This window comes from Podarcis pityusensis, assembly GCF_964106645.2.
Source record: "Podarcis pityusensis genome assembly, chromosome: 1".
Taxonomy (NCBI): Eukaryota; Metazoa; Chordata; class Lepidosauria; order Squamata; family Lacertidae; genus Podarcis; species Podarcis pityusensis.
The window spans coordinates 81,795,210-81,809,915 of NC_138028.1; the positions used below are offsets into that span (position 1 = coordinate 81,795,210).

A 14,706-nucleotide genomic window follows, 5' to 3' on the forward strand; every position below is an offset into this window, starting at 1 on the left:
GATCAGCCAGAGGGCAAGATTCCTGGCACACCAGGAGGAGGGAAATACTATTATCTTGTTCACCCTGACTGAAACTTGTTCCTAGGAAAGGTTTACTGCCATCCCAAAAGCATAGGCTGCACGTCCTTAGAAAAGCCCGATTTCCATAATCCACCAAAGAATGAATCATATGGCCAGAGGTCAGGCCCCTGGCTGATCTAAACTGGCAGAGCTTGACTGCTGCTTACTTAGCTGTACAAAAACAAACTGGTAAATGCGAGACAGGAACCTTGAAACAAACAAAGCATCAGGGATGGCAATTGTCTGCCGTTTCAAAATGCTCCAGATCTATTTGAATCTCTCAGCTCACAGGCAAGCAGGATAAAATGTACTGTGCCAGTTCAGATGGTGAGGAAGGGATGCCTTTTTTCTATTTCTCTGCCATGTAAAAAAGACTATTGAAAGTCGAAAAGAAACTCCACGGAGAGAATATTTCAAGCCTAGCCTTGGCCCTGCTTTGCTAGCTTTCTACTTGTGGTGAGTTTCTGGACATATTACATATCCTCCAACATTCTCCGATGAAAATAGGGATGTTCTATTCTTCTTCTTCTTCAATAATAATAATAATAATAATAATCCCCTGTCCATCTGACTGGGTTGCCCCAGCCCCTCTGGGCAGTTTCCAGCATATATAAAAATGTAATAAAACAATAAACATTTTTTTAAAAAACTTCCCTATACAGGGCTGCCTTTAGATATCTTCTAAAGGTTGTATAATTACTTATCTCCTTGGCTCCATATCATCCAACATTACTCTGATGAGAATAGGGATGCCCTAAGGAAAAGTGGGACATTCCAGGATCATATCAGAAACCGGTACGGCTTCTGTAAATCCGGGACTGCCCCTGGAACATAGGGATACTTGGAGGGTCTGACATTAACATGTATGATTCTTCACTTGTAGTGGAGTATCCCATTCTGCCATCTCAGGGTTCTGCCACCTCATTTAGCGGTATCAGGGCTGGCCTTACCATTGAGCAAAGTGAAGTGACCACATCAGGCAACAGGTGCCAGAAGGCGGGGAGTATGTTTTGGAGGTGTACCACATAGCACACCCCGTAAGGCAGCCTACCACCTTCAAGTACAGTGGAGGACATTGCCTCATCAACGGTGTTGAAACTACATTCGAATGGCCTGTTCAGCTCACTTCTGTACAGTGGCGTAGCGTGGGGGGTGCAGGGGGTGCCGGCCGCACCGGGCGCAACATCTGGGGGCGCTCGCTCGCACTCGCAGCTCTCTGCCCCTACCTGGCTCACTCACTCTCTCTCACTGCAGTGCTGGCTGTGCGAATCCGATCCGAGCCGCTGGGTCGCCGCCCACTGTGGAGGGGGTGGGTGCCAGGCGTGCGGTGCGGAGAGAGAGCGAGGGACTATCTGGGGGAGGGACAGTGCAGCGGCCGCCCAGCGCAGCGCTGAGCGCGGGAGAGAACCACATCAGACCAGCTCAGGCAGCAGCAAGAAGAAGCTGGCAGCGGCGGCAGGTTAGGGGTTAGGGGGCGCAAATTACTTGCCTTGCCCCGGGTTAGGGGGCGCAAATTACTTGCCTTGCCCCGGGTGCTGACAACCCACGCTACGCCGCTGCTTCTGTACATGGAATGTAGAAGGAGGGAGCCATCTTGTTATTTTGCTCAGGCAGCAAAATGCCTTAGGCCGGATGCAGGCCACACATGAAGTTCCTACCTGCGTAAGCTTTCCAGAGGCACAAGGTACATTTACATGTACGTAGCATGAGCACTGACCTGTTCATGTCTAATGTCATCACACATCGATGGTGAGACCAAAGGTAGAAGGCTGTGTGCAGTTCTGGTCTTCGACTCGCCTCAAAAAGGATATTTTTAGAGACAGAAAAGGTTTTTTTTTAAGGGCAACCAGAATAATCAATGAGTTGCAGAAGCTCCCCTTTGAGGGGAGATTACAACATTTGGAACTTTTTTAGTTTAGGACAAATGATAGAGGACTATAAGACTGGCTACAGAGGTGTTTTTCTCTCACCTTCGTAATACTAAAACCCCGTGATGCTGAATTTTGAAAGGCTCAGGACAGAGAAAACAAAGTACTTTTTCAAAGAGTGCACTCCAGCTACTGAATTCACTCCGACAAGATGTAGTGATGGCCACCAACTTAGAAAGCTTTAAAAGAGGACTGGACAAATTTGGGGAATAGAAGGCTCCCAGTGGCTAATAGCTGTGATGACTATATTTTCCCCCACTGTCAGAGGCAGAATGCCTCTGAATAGCAGCTGCTGGGAATCGCAAGTGGAGAGTGTGCTGGTAAACTCAGATGCTGCTCGTGGGCTTCCCATAGGCATCTAGCTGGCTGCGCTGAGGACAGGCTGGTGGACTCGATGGGCCTTTGGCCTGATCCAGCAGAGCTTTTTCATATGGTCTTTCATAGTACTCTAGGGGCACACACACCTAGGCCGCTGATCGCTCTTAGATATAATTACTATGTGATAATGCACATATATGTTAAGTGCATTTAAAAGTGACCAGGCCCATGTAGGAGGCTTATATAGGTAGGGGTGTCCCCTGTGACTTGCGTCAGGCTATGGCCTCACCTAGCATAAATGGACAAAACGATAAATGATTTGATGGCCTTCATCAAAGAAGAAACGACTAACCTTCTTGCCAGGAATAACTGGACAATAATTTTAACAGAGATAGTGGAAAGCAGGTATTCCGCTACTGGTACGATACACCAGGGCCCAGCTCTACCATAAGGCAGAGAGAGGCAGCTGCCTCAGGTAGCAATTGTAGAGGAGGGGCATATGGCTCCAGCCCTTACCATTCCCCTGAGTCTGCTAACCTGCTACCTCCAGGTGCTGTGTAGAAAACACTGTACTATCACCAGTGCTGAAGTAAGCTAAAACTGCCAATCCAACTGGATTTTATATATGGGATGGGAAGGTGCCATTTTATCCTTTGCCTCAGGCAGTAAAATATCTTGGGCAGGACCTGCTCCGCATTCTGCATATGTTGACCATCTTATTCAGGGCCAAACTAGTCAGCATGGGAAACGTATGAGCACATTCTCTCCTCTGTTGTTTTTTTAAAATAAATAAATAAACAAACAAACAGCAACCATAAAAAGTCAGGGAGCAGAATCAGACCCAGGCAATAAAAATGTCCCCATGCATACAGCAGCTTTGGGTTAGCAATTTTCACCAGGATCATAGCATAAGACGAAGGTGTTACACCTGAGAGGTCCCGATCCTGACCGCTTTCTCCCCCTGCAATTGCTGCTTATTTTTAAAACATGAAGTATATTTGTACATTTAACTCATTGTCTAGTTTGTGTGGGCATAAAGCAGTTGCACAGCAGAATGAACTCAAAACACAAAAAGTAAATAAGCCTCAGCTAATTAGCCAGAGCTCCAAGAAACAAAAGACAATGGTCAGATCATTGGCTTGGCGGGTGTTTAAACAAATTTCAAGGAAGCTGGGATTATTTACCCCTGTTGCAATTGAATCTGGCCCACCATTTCCCAAGGAACTTATTTTAGAACAATTCAGGATTCATCACCAACCCCCCACGCTACACACAAGCCTGCAACTAGGTTCAGTTATGGATTTTATTATAATGTTAATTTAAATGCTCATTTAAAAGGAGATGGAGATGGAGGCTCAAGCAAGGAATGTTGTCAAAAGACAGTGAGTAATAAAATTAAGCAAGTATATTAAATTAAAACATGAGTTTTGTATTGGTAGAAATAATTGTATTTACAATCTTGGAGATTAAAAAACCCATTTATGTACTGGAAAATTGATCTACTTTCTTACTGCATTGATCAACATGCCCTTGTAGTTTATGTTGCAGGAGGGATTTTTCATTTCCCTGCCCCTTCTCTTATGTGGCCCCAATCCAGAGAAATATTCCCAAAGACTTGTGCACGATGTTGCACTTACTATTTCAAACATGGATCTAGTCTGGACTGCAGAAGTTTCTGTATGGGTCAAACTAGACAGGACACTAGAAAATGCTTCATTTTTTGTAAACCGCTTTAATGTATTTTTAAACAATCGAATGGTACATAGAATTTTACAAGATAAATAAATAAAATGTATCAGAGTAGTTTAAAATTTGTAGTAATAGATATGGGGGGGGGGGGGGCAAATTTCATCCAGACTGCAATGTATAGGGAGAATTTAATCCTTCCCTCCTCACCCATGTTCCTGACAAAAATTGCCTTTCATGCTGCTATTTGCCTTAGAAAACACACTTTCATTGGTCCCAATTAGATTTCTGTTGGGATCATGGCTGCGGTGGGAAGAGCTAAATCTCCCCTCCCTGCACTCTAAGATTCCACTGAGAATCCACCCAGCCATTATTACAGTTTAGAAATTCCCGGACCTGCTTCCAAGTTTGGCCGTCAACCTTAATCAGCTCTCAGGTGAGACAGGTATTAGGAGAAAGGTGTGTCTTGGACATGAAACAAGGTCAAATGCAGCCCTTCAGTCATGTATGGAAGCCCAGTAGGGACAGTATAGGCGTTTTTGGTTCTGCTGCTTGCCTGAACAACAGACACTGTCAAGTGTCTGGCAGGACAACATACATGACTGTTGCACTGCAGTTGACTTGATGGGTCATAAGTTGTTCAGGCCTGCATTAAAAAAATCAGTCAAGACCAGATTTTCAGTCACTGTAAAATGGGAGACCTGCATTAGTTGGTGGCTGGGGAGCACTTTAAAAAAAAAGTCTTAATCATAAGCACAATGAATAGAATTCCAACTAAATCTCCATAATTTTGGGTGCTCCCAGACTGCTGTTATTTTCAGGTGGGATTTACTCACATACCAACAACTTCAGGTTGTGCAATCAAAGTTGGTTTGGTACTTTTGCTCAACAAACTCTCCACCCGCCCACCCCACCCCGCAACTGGATTTTTCTGCAATGAGGAAAGTGGTGGGAAAATGCCACAAAAAGTGGAGGATAACAATTGTTTGAGGCAATGTTGTATAAGCTCCCCACAAATAAACCAGAATGAATGCTTCATAAACAGCCAACATGGTTGTAAAAACAAACAAATGGAGACGTATGCTCAATAAACAGGTTGTCTAGAAAAGACCTATATAAGGACATCCATACAGGCATCATATAAAGTAGTACATATTGAACAAGACAGAAACGGTGTTTGTCCCTTTCTTGAAAATGAGCTCTAAAAGCCAAGCAGAGGTGTGATCAAAATTTTCCTTCTATTCTGGATTAATGAATCTGTAATAATGACTACACCCTGGTTGGGTGTTCACAATGGCTAATGCTGTTTCGAATCATTACTGTCTTCCCCCTGCCCCCCATACAGGCATCCATCAATAGAGTCTAAGGAGGCTAACAGTAAGCTAAAAACAAACAATCAATACAACATAACATCAAAACCAAAAATCCAATAAAACAGTTAAAAGAACAGTGCTAGCAATAATTACAGTGCTAGCAATAAGTCCAGCAACAGTCCAAGACATTTTGCTCCCTGAGGCAGAATAACTAATGGCGCAATATCGCTCTCCCCACTTTTAAGGTGCAGAGTGCCCAAAATTGGCTGAGTAATTTGGGCACTTTATTTCAAACAATGCAGGCAGAAAATCTCATAGGTTTTTCCTCTGACGGTCAAAAAGTAACAATAATAACCTTTTCATGACATTCAAAATCAGCTGCCTGAGACAACTACTTCACCCTACCTAATGTTAGGGCTGGTTCTGCATCAGCCACCAAAGGCTCGGGAGAATAAGAACTAAAGGACTACAAGATTGGCTTGCATGAGTGTCACTGAGGAATTTCTTCTATAAACAGGGTACAATCAAAGAGAAGGCCCTGTTCACTGTTGCCTCCTGTGTTATTTATATAAATGGTATTAAAGTGATGCAGTACTTAATTCTGTTAATATGATGGTCTAAGCCAGGAGTGGGGATGGTGTGGCCTTCCAGATGTTACTGGAGTACTACAACATCTAACCATTGGCCACGTTGGCTGGCGCTCATGGAAGTTGAAGTCCAAGAATGTCTGGAGGACCACAGCTTCGTCACATCTGGTTTAACCAGGCTAGTAATATGCATATATGATTTTTTTATTTTTATTTTTGAACAGCACGGTGTTCTCCTGGGACTACTTTTATGTCCATTCCTGCCCCACTTTTTCCAATAGGCTTCTGCCTTTTAATCTTCATCTTGGGTTCACTTTACATGCAAAGCTGGATAGTATTTATTAAGCAACATAGACTGGGAAATTTAGCAATTATGGGGCAAGAATTTAGATTCCCTTATATAATGGTAACAGGCTGAAAAAGGCAGCAAAGAGTAGGACTAAAATAACAGGCCTTACAATGGAGGGAGGTAAGCAGTGGTGTTCCTCAAGGGTCTGTATTGGCTTGGGAATCCACAACTACTTGTTTATACATGATATAATGTTTGGGGTGAGAAGAGAAGTGGTCAAGTTGTGGCCAGCCACTCTTGGTACAAGGTGCTAGACTAGGTGGATGCTTAACCCGGCAGAGCTCTTATATTTGTAAGAAATCTCTAGTCAATTCCCTCCTTCGTGATTCAGGCAGTGATAATTGGAGACATGAAGCTAAATTCATGAGCTAAATTTTCAAAAAAAGGCAAACAGCTCCTATGCTGAGAGGAGGAATTCAAGACAGATTCTTGTATCCATCTGTTTCTACTGAGCTGAAAGTGGACTTCTGAGTTCAGATGCACATCTTGGGAATAAATGGAAAGGTGTCGCCTTATCAAATTACAGCAGGCATAACCCCCCCCCCATGTTTCCCCATATTTGGAAAAATAGTGAGAACAAGTGGACATAAAATGCCAGATTGGTTTCTGAATAATGAGGACACTGCTGTTGGTCCAGGACCAGAACAGGAGACCTGTCATCTGTAGGCTACTTGGTCTGATATGTCAACTTCACATCTCAAAGAGGCTGACATTCATTGTCATTTGATGTCCATTTTAGAGATGTGAGTAATGAGGGTGAAAATTATTTTCTTTTCCCATCCTTTTGGGTATGGGTATTAACCAAATTCCCCTCCACTGCTTTTCGCCAGCAGGAAGTCAAGTCTTCTTGACTTGAGAGCAGAGCAAGGAAAACAGATACGTGAGCACCTGAAAGCCTCAGGTGCTGCAAACTGGTATTGGCCTCAAAGAAGGCAGCACCAGATGAGTATTCATCTACCGCAGAAAGCTGGGCAAAATGAAAGGACCGTTATGGATGGCAGATGGAGAGAGGCACTGAGCTGTCATCACATCTAAAGGACTTTCAGAGAAAGCTGAACAGAGCAAGACAGAGCCAGCATGGACAGAAATGAAAATACAGAACCAAGCGAGAAATCGAGAGAGGTACCTTTTCTGATCACCATTAAGGAAAGGGTCATTAGCAGCACATCCATCAGGTCCATCGTGCATGAGCGTGCACTGAACAACAATGATCTTCAGAGCTGGGGAGAGGAAAAGGCCCAGCATGCTCTTCATTTCATTCTCCTCCTGACGTTGTGATTAGTTTCCATACAGTAGTTTATTTCGTTTGCTTGTGGTTTCAATCGTCAGGAAACTGTCAGTACACTCTTAGTCCTGGTGGCAACTCAAGCAGACTGAAAAGTGCAGCAATGTGAGAAAATGGTATTGGGGGTGGGGAGGGGGCAGGAAAGCAATATGAAACCCATGTGAAATAATACTGGAGTGTAAGATACCACAGGCCACCAGCATTAGGATGTCCATCATCATGGCCAGAGGACACACACAAAGAACCAAGGTCCTGGTAGTTATACACATCATTCTTTGTCTCATAAGTAGATGCTACTGGAGTTGTCTTGTTATTTTGGCTCCAGGACCTTCATGTTCCTCCTCCCTCTAGATGCCTGACCTGTGAAAGAATAGTGTTTAGGTTTTTCTTCTTTTCAAAATGAAGATATTGATTTTTTAAATACAGAGCAAGAAACAAATCCCCAACCACCACCTTCCTGCTCCCTGGTCAAACCAGCTAGCGATATACAAATCATCGCAAAGTGCTTTCCCACATATGTCCCCGTCTGCCAGGCAGGCAGAAACCATGGTCTTTCATTGTGGCGTATATAATAAAACTGGACCAAATGATATAGAATTTATCAGATGTGTATCAGATTTATTTGCATACACAGCTTGTGGGTCAACTTTTCCATTAATGCCAAGATCCAAGTTTGAATAGTCCAATCCCATAACAAGTTTCCAGCCAGGGTTCTCCGGTACTTGGCAATCGTCAGTCTAGCTGCTATGATGGGATATATAACTAAGTCTTTACGAAGCAATGTTTCAACATCGGCATCAAAAACAGAAAGGAGCGCAAGCCTGGTGTCAGGTGAAAGTTTTTGTTTAGCTGTATGTTCCATTTCCTGAAAAACTTCACCCAAATAAAGCAACTTTGGAGCAAGACCACTGCATGTAATTTTAAAAAGCTGGTGGGCCTGCATTCTCTCCAGCAGCTGTTATATCTGCTACTCAATATCCTGCTAAGCCGCTGTAGATAGAAGTGCCAAGGATGGGTAGGTTTAATAGTGCTTTGCTTGACCCTAGCTGAATCTGACCAAAGAAGCAGAGCAACCCAGATTGCCTGCCATTCCTCATCAGATATAGGCATCCCTGTATCACCTTCCCAAAACTTTTTCAATCCATAATTAAAACCTGTAGGAGTCTGAGCAAGCATTTTGTAAAGCTTCTTTTGAATTCAAAAGAAGATCTAGTAGCATGGCTTTTGATCTCAGGGTGAGTTATTAAGTAGAAAGTATGATAGATATGTATGAATATTGGTCACTGACCATAATGAAGAGATTGATTGATAGACTGATGGATATGTATCCGATGAAATGGAACATCTTTTAATTTGGTTTGAATCACATCATCCGTCAGAAGTGCTGGCCTCGCTTAAATCACCACTTTCCCATTTCCTGAAAATATATCTATCTGAGTTCTGAAATAAAGGGTGTTCAGTAACGGGTCATGGAAGAGATGGAAGGTCCAAAAATCTAACCATGAGATCTGCAGATCGCCCTGGATCATTAACAAAATATTTTTAAAATGAGAGGCATTGTGCTATCACTGAAGGGTTGGCAAGGCCAGATATTTTTGACTGGTTGGAGCAAACCAAACTGCCTTTTGAAGTCACAGCCACTTTTTACCATTTAATGAGGGGAGACTTGTGTATTCACAGGAGAATAGTTTGAAAAAGAAAAAGTAATATTGGAAGCCACATCATTTTTATGGCTGCTGTCTAACCCAGGCAGGACCAAGTGGCAATTTTCCAATTTTGTAATTGGAGTTTGAATTCTGAAATCAGCCATTTGTAATTTAGGGTAAAGTGTCCACAAAAATGCATGTATTAGTGAAAATAACATCAAAATATATTATATTAGAGTAATTTACTTGCAAAAATGTGTACGTTAGGCAAAAATGGATACAAAAATATCTTTAATTAGGAGAAATTCACACTAAAATGCTGACAAATTTTCATGAGACTTTTTTCAATCACAAATTCTTGTGGAAATGTGGAGAAGTGATTTTTTAAGATTGGAAAAATGAGAAACTTAGGGGACTGAAATTGACAGATTCGTCTATCCCTAACCACAACCCTCTCTCATCAAACCAGTGGTTTTTTTCTGGGGGGATGCAGGGTTACGCATACCCCTAAACATTTTGTGAATCTTTGTACTTTTGTCCGTTTACTGTATTTATTTTTCCCGATTTGAGCTATAAAATGGTGGTTTTCTTGAGTCAAAATGAGAGTACCCCTAAAAATTTTTTTTAGAAAAAAGCACTGCATCAAACCATTTGTTACCTGTAGTAACATCCCCAGTTGAATGGACAGCACATCCTGTGGCCTTTAATCTGGTGCTCTTACCCAGATAAATTAGAAGGAACCACAGACAGGCAAAAGTATGTCACCTCACCCCACACTTTTAAAGTTACTTCTGCCCTAAGTCCTCTACACAAAGAAAACCACCACATGCAAGGCCCATGAAGTCTAACTGCTGCCCTCTAATGGACAGCAGCCAGCACTACAGAAATGCAAGGTTGCATGGGGCTGCAGGATTGACATGGTGTTGGAGACATATTGACCCACAGCAAATCATTATCTTGACCTTACTTTGGACATGATCTAGGAGGCTGCCACACTGTCATTTATTTGTGAACTTGGTGCTGCTCCTGCATGCAAGTTCTGTGCAGTGTCCACACAACCTTGTACTCATCAGAATGCTCTCTCTGCCTGCCTGTCTGTCTCTCTCTCTCACACAGTCCATATTTACCATTTCTGCCTTTTTTCTTTTTGTTCCTTATTGATTTTCTGCAGATATGGCAGACTTCTCGCATTTTGATGAGGATGTTGTGTGGACACTGTGCAAAACATGCATGCATTAGCAGTGCCAAGTCCACTGCTGTGAGGAAGTCCCCCAAAGTCAAAATAAAGTAATGGCCGTTTCCCTTAACCAACGGAACTTAATTTGAGAAGACCATCTAAGAATCACTTGTCACTGTAAGGAAGCAGACAGTGTGGCTTCCAAATCTTGCGAGAAGTGCTGGCAAGTGGATGTGCTTCTGCTTCTTGCAGTTCCATTGTACTATCCAAATGGAAGTACATGGGGGGGGGGGAATGTGCAAGCCATATGCTTGAGCCAGTGCAAGAGAGTGGATTTTGTGCCAGGAGACACATGGCCCCAGTCATACACAAACACAATCTGTTGCGGGTATCAAGCTGCTTGGTTGTAACTCAGCCACAGAGGAGAGGAACCACTGCCATTTTTTAATTTGGAATGAGATTTCCGTATCAGATGTTCCCCTCTTCCTCTTTATTTGCTTGTTAAATTAGTGCAGGATACGACTGCCAGGCAGAAAAGGGCAACCCAAATAATCCATAGGCTGGAGAAACAGATGGCAGATTTCTACAGGCACTTTCAAGCCTCTCTTCACAGACAGAAACAAAAGATGAAAATTCTGCACTCAGAAAAACATTGTTCTGCAGTCCTGTGGTACTGTGGCTTTTATTCTGCCCTTCCCTCTATAGATGTATAATCTAGATTAGACAAATCTGGAATAAAGGCAGGAGGTGGAGGATGAATCTTTCCACCTAGCAGCACCGTGATTGTTCCTCCGTTCTGTTCAAGGCAGACATGGTGGATCTGTAGCCCTGCAGATGTTGTTGAACTACAACTGCTATTAGCTCCAGATAGCACCGTCATTGGTCAGGGATGATGAGAGCTGTCATCCAGAAAGATTGGGGGTCACACAGGTTGCTCACCCTTAGTGTAATGTTTTAATAGCAAGGCTGGCATTGGGGTAGAGAGAAGACATGTGACAGCAATAGCCATGACTGACTCCCACTGCAAGCTACATGATGACCAAAGAGAAGCTCTGCTTATTGCACCTGGAGACTAGTCCCTCCAGAACGTCCACCACAGCTATAACCTCGCAGCTGCCTTGCACCCCCTGCAGCTTCATTCACATCAGCATTCCTCCCTCCCCATGACGCCCAAAAGGAAATGTCACTCTTGATTATTTGTTAATTACTCACCACCCAGAGCCGATTATTGTGGAGGCACAGTAGTTAATGGCTGAGTTGATTTATACATCTTTCAATTTGCCACTTAACAGCCCCTAGCAATGACTGTCTTTACAAATGCCTCATTAAATTTCATTTAGTTAAATGTCTTTTGCCTTGTTACAGAAAGGATTTTTTTTAGAAAATAGTTATCTCAGCTGGTCGGCACCTATTTTTCTCGTTATGTCTACAGGTTACAAGTGTATATGGGATTTGTAGCGGAACCTGCCAACTTTGCCTCTCCCAGTGCCTTGTTACTTGGAAAGAGGATCTTGTTGGTACATATTAAATGCTGAAATTGTGAAAATTTTAGTATTTTTGGAATGGGTCACCTTGAGCAACCCTAAAAGATTAAGACACCCTGAAATGGAAAAAGGAGAGGCAGCCACAGGAATGTGTCTTTTGAAGGTCACGTGTATTTCAAAATGTGTTTTCTTTATGTTTTCGTGGGGGCGGGAACCCTGATTCTCTGCCCTATTAGCACAGCTTCCAGGGTGGTTAACAACCATAAAAGCAATCAGAGCAATGAAACGAAAACACCGGCACAATGTAATTGGCAGTACAACCCTATGGATGTCTACTCAGAAGTGCACCCTGCTGAGGTCAATGGAACTAACTTCCAAGGAAGATGATTATAGAATTGCAGCCTAAAAGAGCAAAATGGAAACAGCAGGGGAAGATAAAAATAAGTGAGCGTAACCAGCAGAAGACCCACTCAGCTGGCATTTAAGAATGCTGGGGGAAATGGAAGAAAGCTCTCTGACTGGCAAAAGGAAGGTGTGAGAGTGAGGCACCAGCCAGGCCATCCTCTCTGAGGAAAGCCATCCAGAAGTGAGGCAAAGAAAGAGAGAGAGAGACTGAGAATGATGGGGGTAATATGTTTTAGCAATGGGATATGTACAGTCTTCAGAAGGGAAGAGGATAGGATTACTGACATATATGAGACAGCTACTGTACTAGTTTCTGTTTTCATTTATTCAAAGTATTCATAAGCTACCTTTTGAGGTCAAGTAGTGTACAAAAGAATGTATGAGACATGTCACAGTGGTATACATTATTATAAGAAGGCTTGTCTGAATTACATGAGCCCAGGGTAGGGAACCCTTTTTATTTCAAGGGCTGCATTCTCACAGGGTAATCTGTTGGGGGCCACATACAAACAGTAAGTAGGGCCAGAGGCAAACTGCGGGTGGAGTCAGAGGTGAGTAGCATTTGTAGAACTATAGGATTGCTTGTTCTCGCTCTCTGCCATCACATATTTTCTTATGGGCTTGCTGCCCAAACGAAGCCCCCCCCCTCTCTCTCTCTCACTCACTCTCACACACACACCACAGAAGAGGGATCCAGCAAGGGAAGATGGGCTTAATTATGGGCTGAGTGAGAATCAACTGACTCAGAAGGTATCAGTGGGATCTGTTGCCTGGCAACTACCAACATGGCATGGAAAGACTTGCCTTCACTGAGTGAGATCCAGCTGCTCAGTCCCACTCTCCTGAGGAGAAATGTCAACAGTAGCTCTGATGCCTAGTAGGCAGAGGCCAAATGGAAACATCACGGAAAACCATGGATATGAGCAAGAAATGCCACCAGTATAATCCTTACACCCTACAGAAATCATGTTAATTTTGTTACTGGGGTGGACAAATCTGTCAGTTTCGGTTTCTCTCTGTTTCTCATTTTTCAATAGACAGTTTCATTCATTTGTTCATTTTTCTGACCATAAGTTCAGTTCTCTGGATTTCTAGATCTGTTTGCATTTTTTTTAAAGTCCCAATGAAAATTCGTCAGCATTTTAGTGAATTTTTCCTAATATACAGGTTTTGAACCTAATTTTGCCTATCATGGACATTTTTGCAAAGCAATTTCTTTTACAGTGCATTTTTGTATGTTGTTTCATATGCATTTTATTCATGCTTCATCCCAATATTTGCAGTTTTGTACACATTTGTTGGCTGGACAACTGTGTTGCAAAATTCAGAGAAGGGGCCATTGCAAAGGATGGCTATAATTTGGTCTGCATATTGCTTCAGAAAGTGTGAATTAGATAGAATCACCCGTGAACTGAATCAAATTTCCCCCTAACACTACTGACAACAGACCTGAATGTGATTTTCATTGTGATAACATTTTGTGAGCTGCCTTGAGAGCTTCTGTGTGTGACAAATCTGAATATTCTTATCAGTATAAATAGATAAGAAGTAGTGATTCCCAATCTGCAGAGCACGTGTGGGCCCACAGCCATGCCTCAGGTCCATTGCCACTGACACAGAGAAGGCCTTCTGTGGTATAGAAAGAATAATTTTACCAGGCGCAACGTCTCCCACCACTGTATTAGGACAGGCAAAGAGGTACCCAGTAAAATCTGCTAGACAACCAATAGAAGACATATGAATGCAGCCCTGTTTAGGGAAGCTTTTAATGTTTGATGCATTACTGTATTTTAATATTTTGTTGGAAGCCGCCCAGAGTGGCTGGGGAAGCCCAGCCAGATAGGCAGGGAATGAATGAATGAATGAATAAATAAATAAATAAATGGCACAATAGTCCTGCTCTGTTTGACATCTGACCTTCACAAAGAAGGACATATGGGGAATCTCTGTGTGTCTGGTTTCTTCACTATACAGCTTTTGGCAAAAGCTGAAGACAGAACCCTTTGACCGGGCCGTTGACCCCTCAGATGTGCGCTTCCAGGGCCCACCCTATTCCTGTAATTTGACTACTTTTGACTAATCTGTTTTGACTACTTTTCATTTGCAATTGTTGTAATAAATGGCAGCAGCAGCACCTGTGATGTGGATCTTCTTTTGCTTCCTTCAGCATTGGATTTTCTACTGCTCTGAAGGAGGAGAGGAGCAATCTCCTCCCTTCAGCATCATGAAGAGTACAAGAGGCTCTCCCATGGCCCTTGTGCAAGTATTTTGCCCTAACACACTAAGGAATGAGAGAAGATTGTTGAGACGCGCAGCAGACCACATACTAAGCGGATAACATGACCAGACAATTGAAACAATACACAGAGGACTCTTAATTGACACATGAGGATTAGTTAGTTAAAACCTGTGGTGATTCCAATTGTCCAGTCACATTATCCACTTTAAAGACCGTTTATCTTGTAGGG

The 14,706-nt window shown here is 42.9% G+C and overlaps 1 protein-coding gene across 2 annotated transcripts in view; it reads right to left on the reverse strand.

Annotated features, from left to right (window-relative positions):
- The window catches only part of CD6 (CD6 molecule), a 41,239-nt gene extending 33,136 nt beyond the window's left edge, over positions 1-8,103 (reverse strand). For both annotated transcript variants that reach the window (XM_080981264.1, XM_080981263.1), the window contains exon 1: positions 7,368-8,103. In XM_080981264.1, the coding sequence (XP_080837390.1) occupies positions 7,368-7,422 (55 nt within the window). In that variant the 5' untranslated portion in view covers positions 7,423-8,103. The remainder of the gene's footprint in view (positions 1-7,367) is intronic.
- Positions 8,104-14,706: the final 6,603 nt, after the last annotated feature.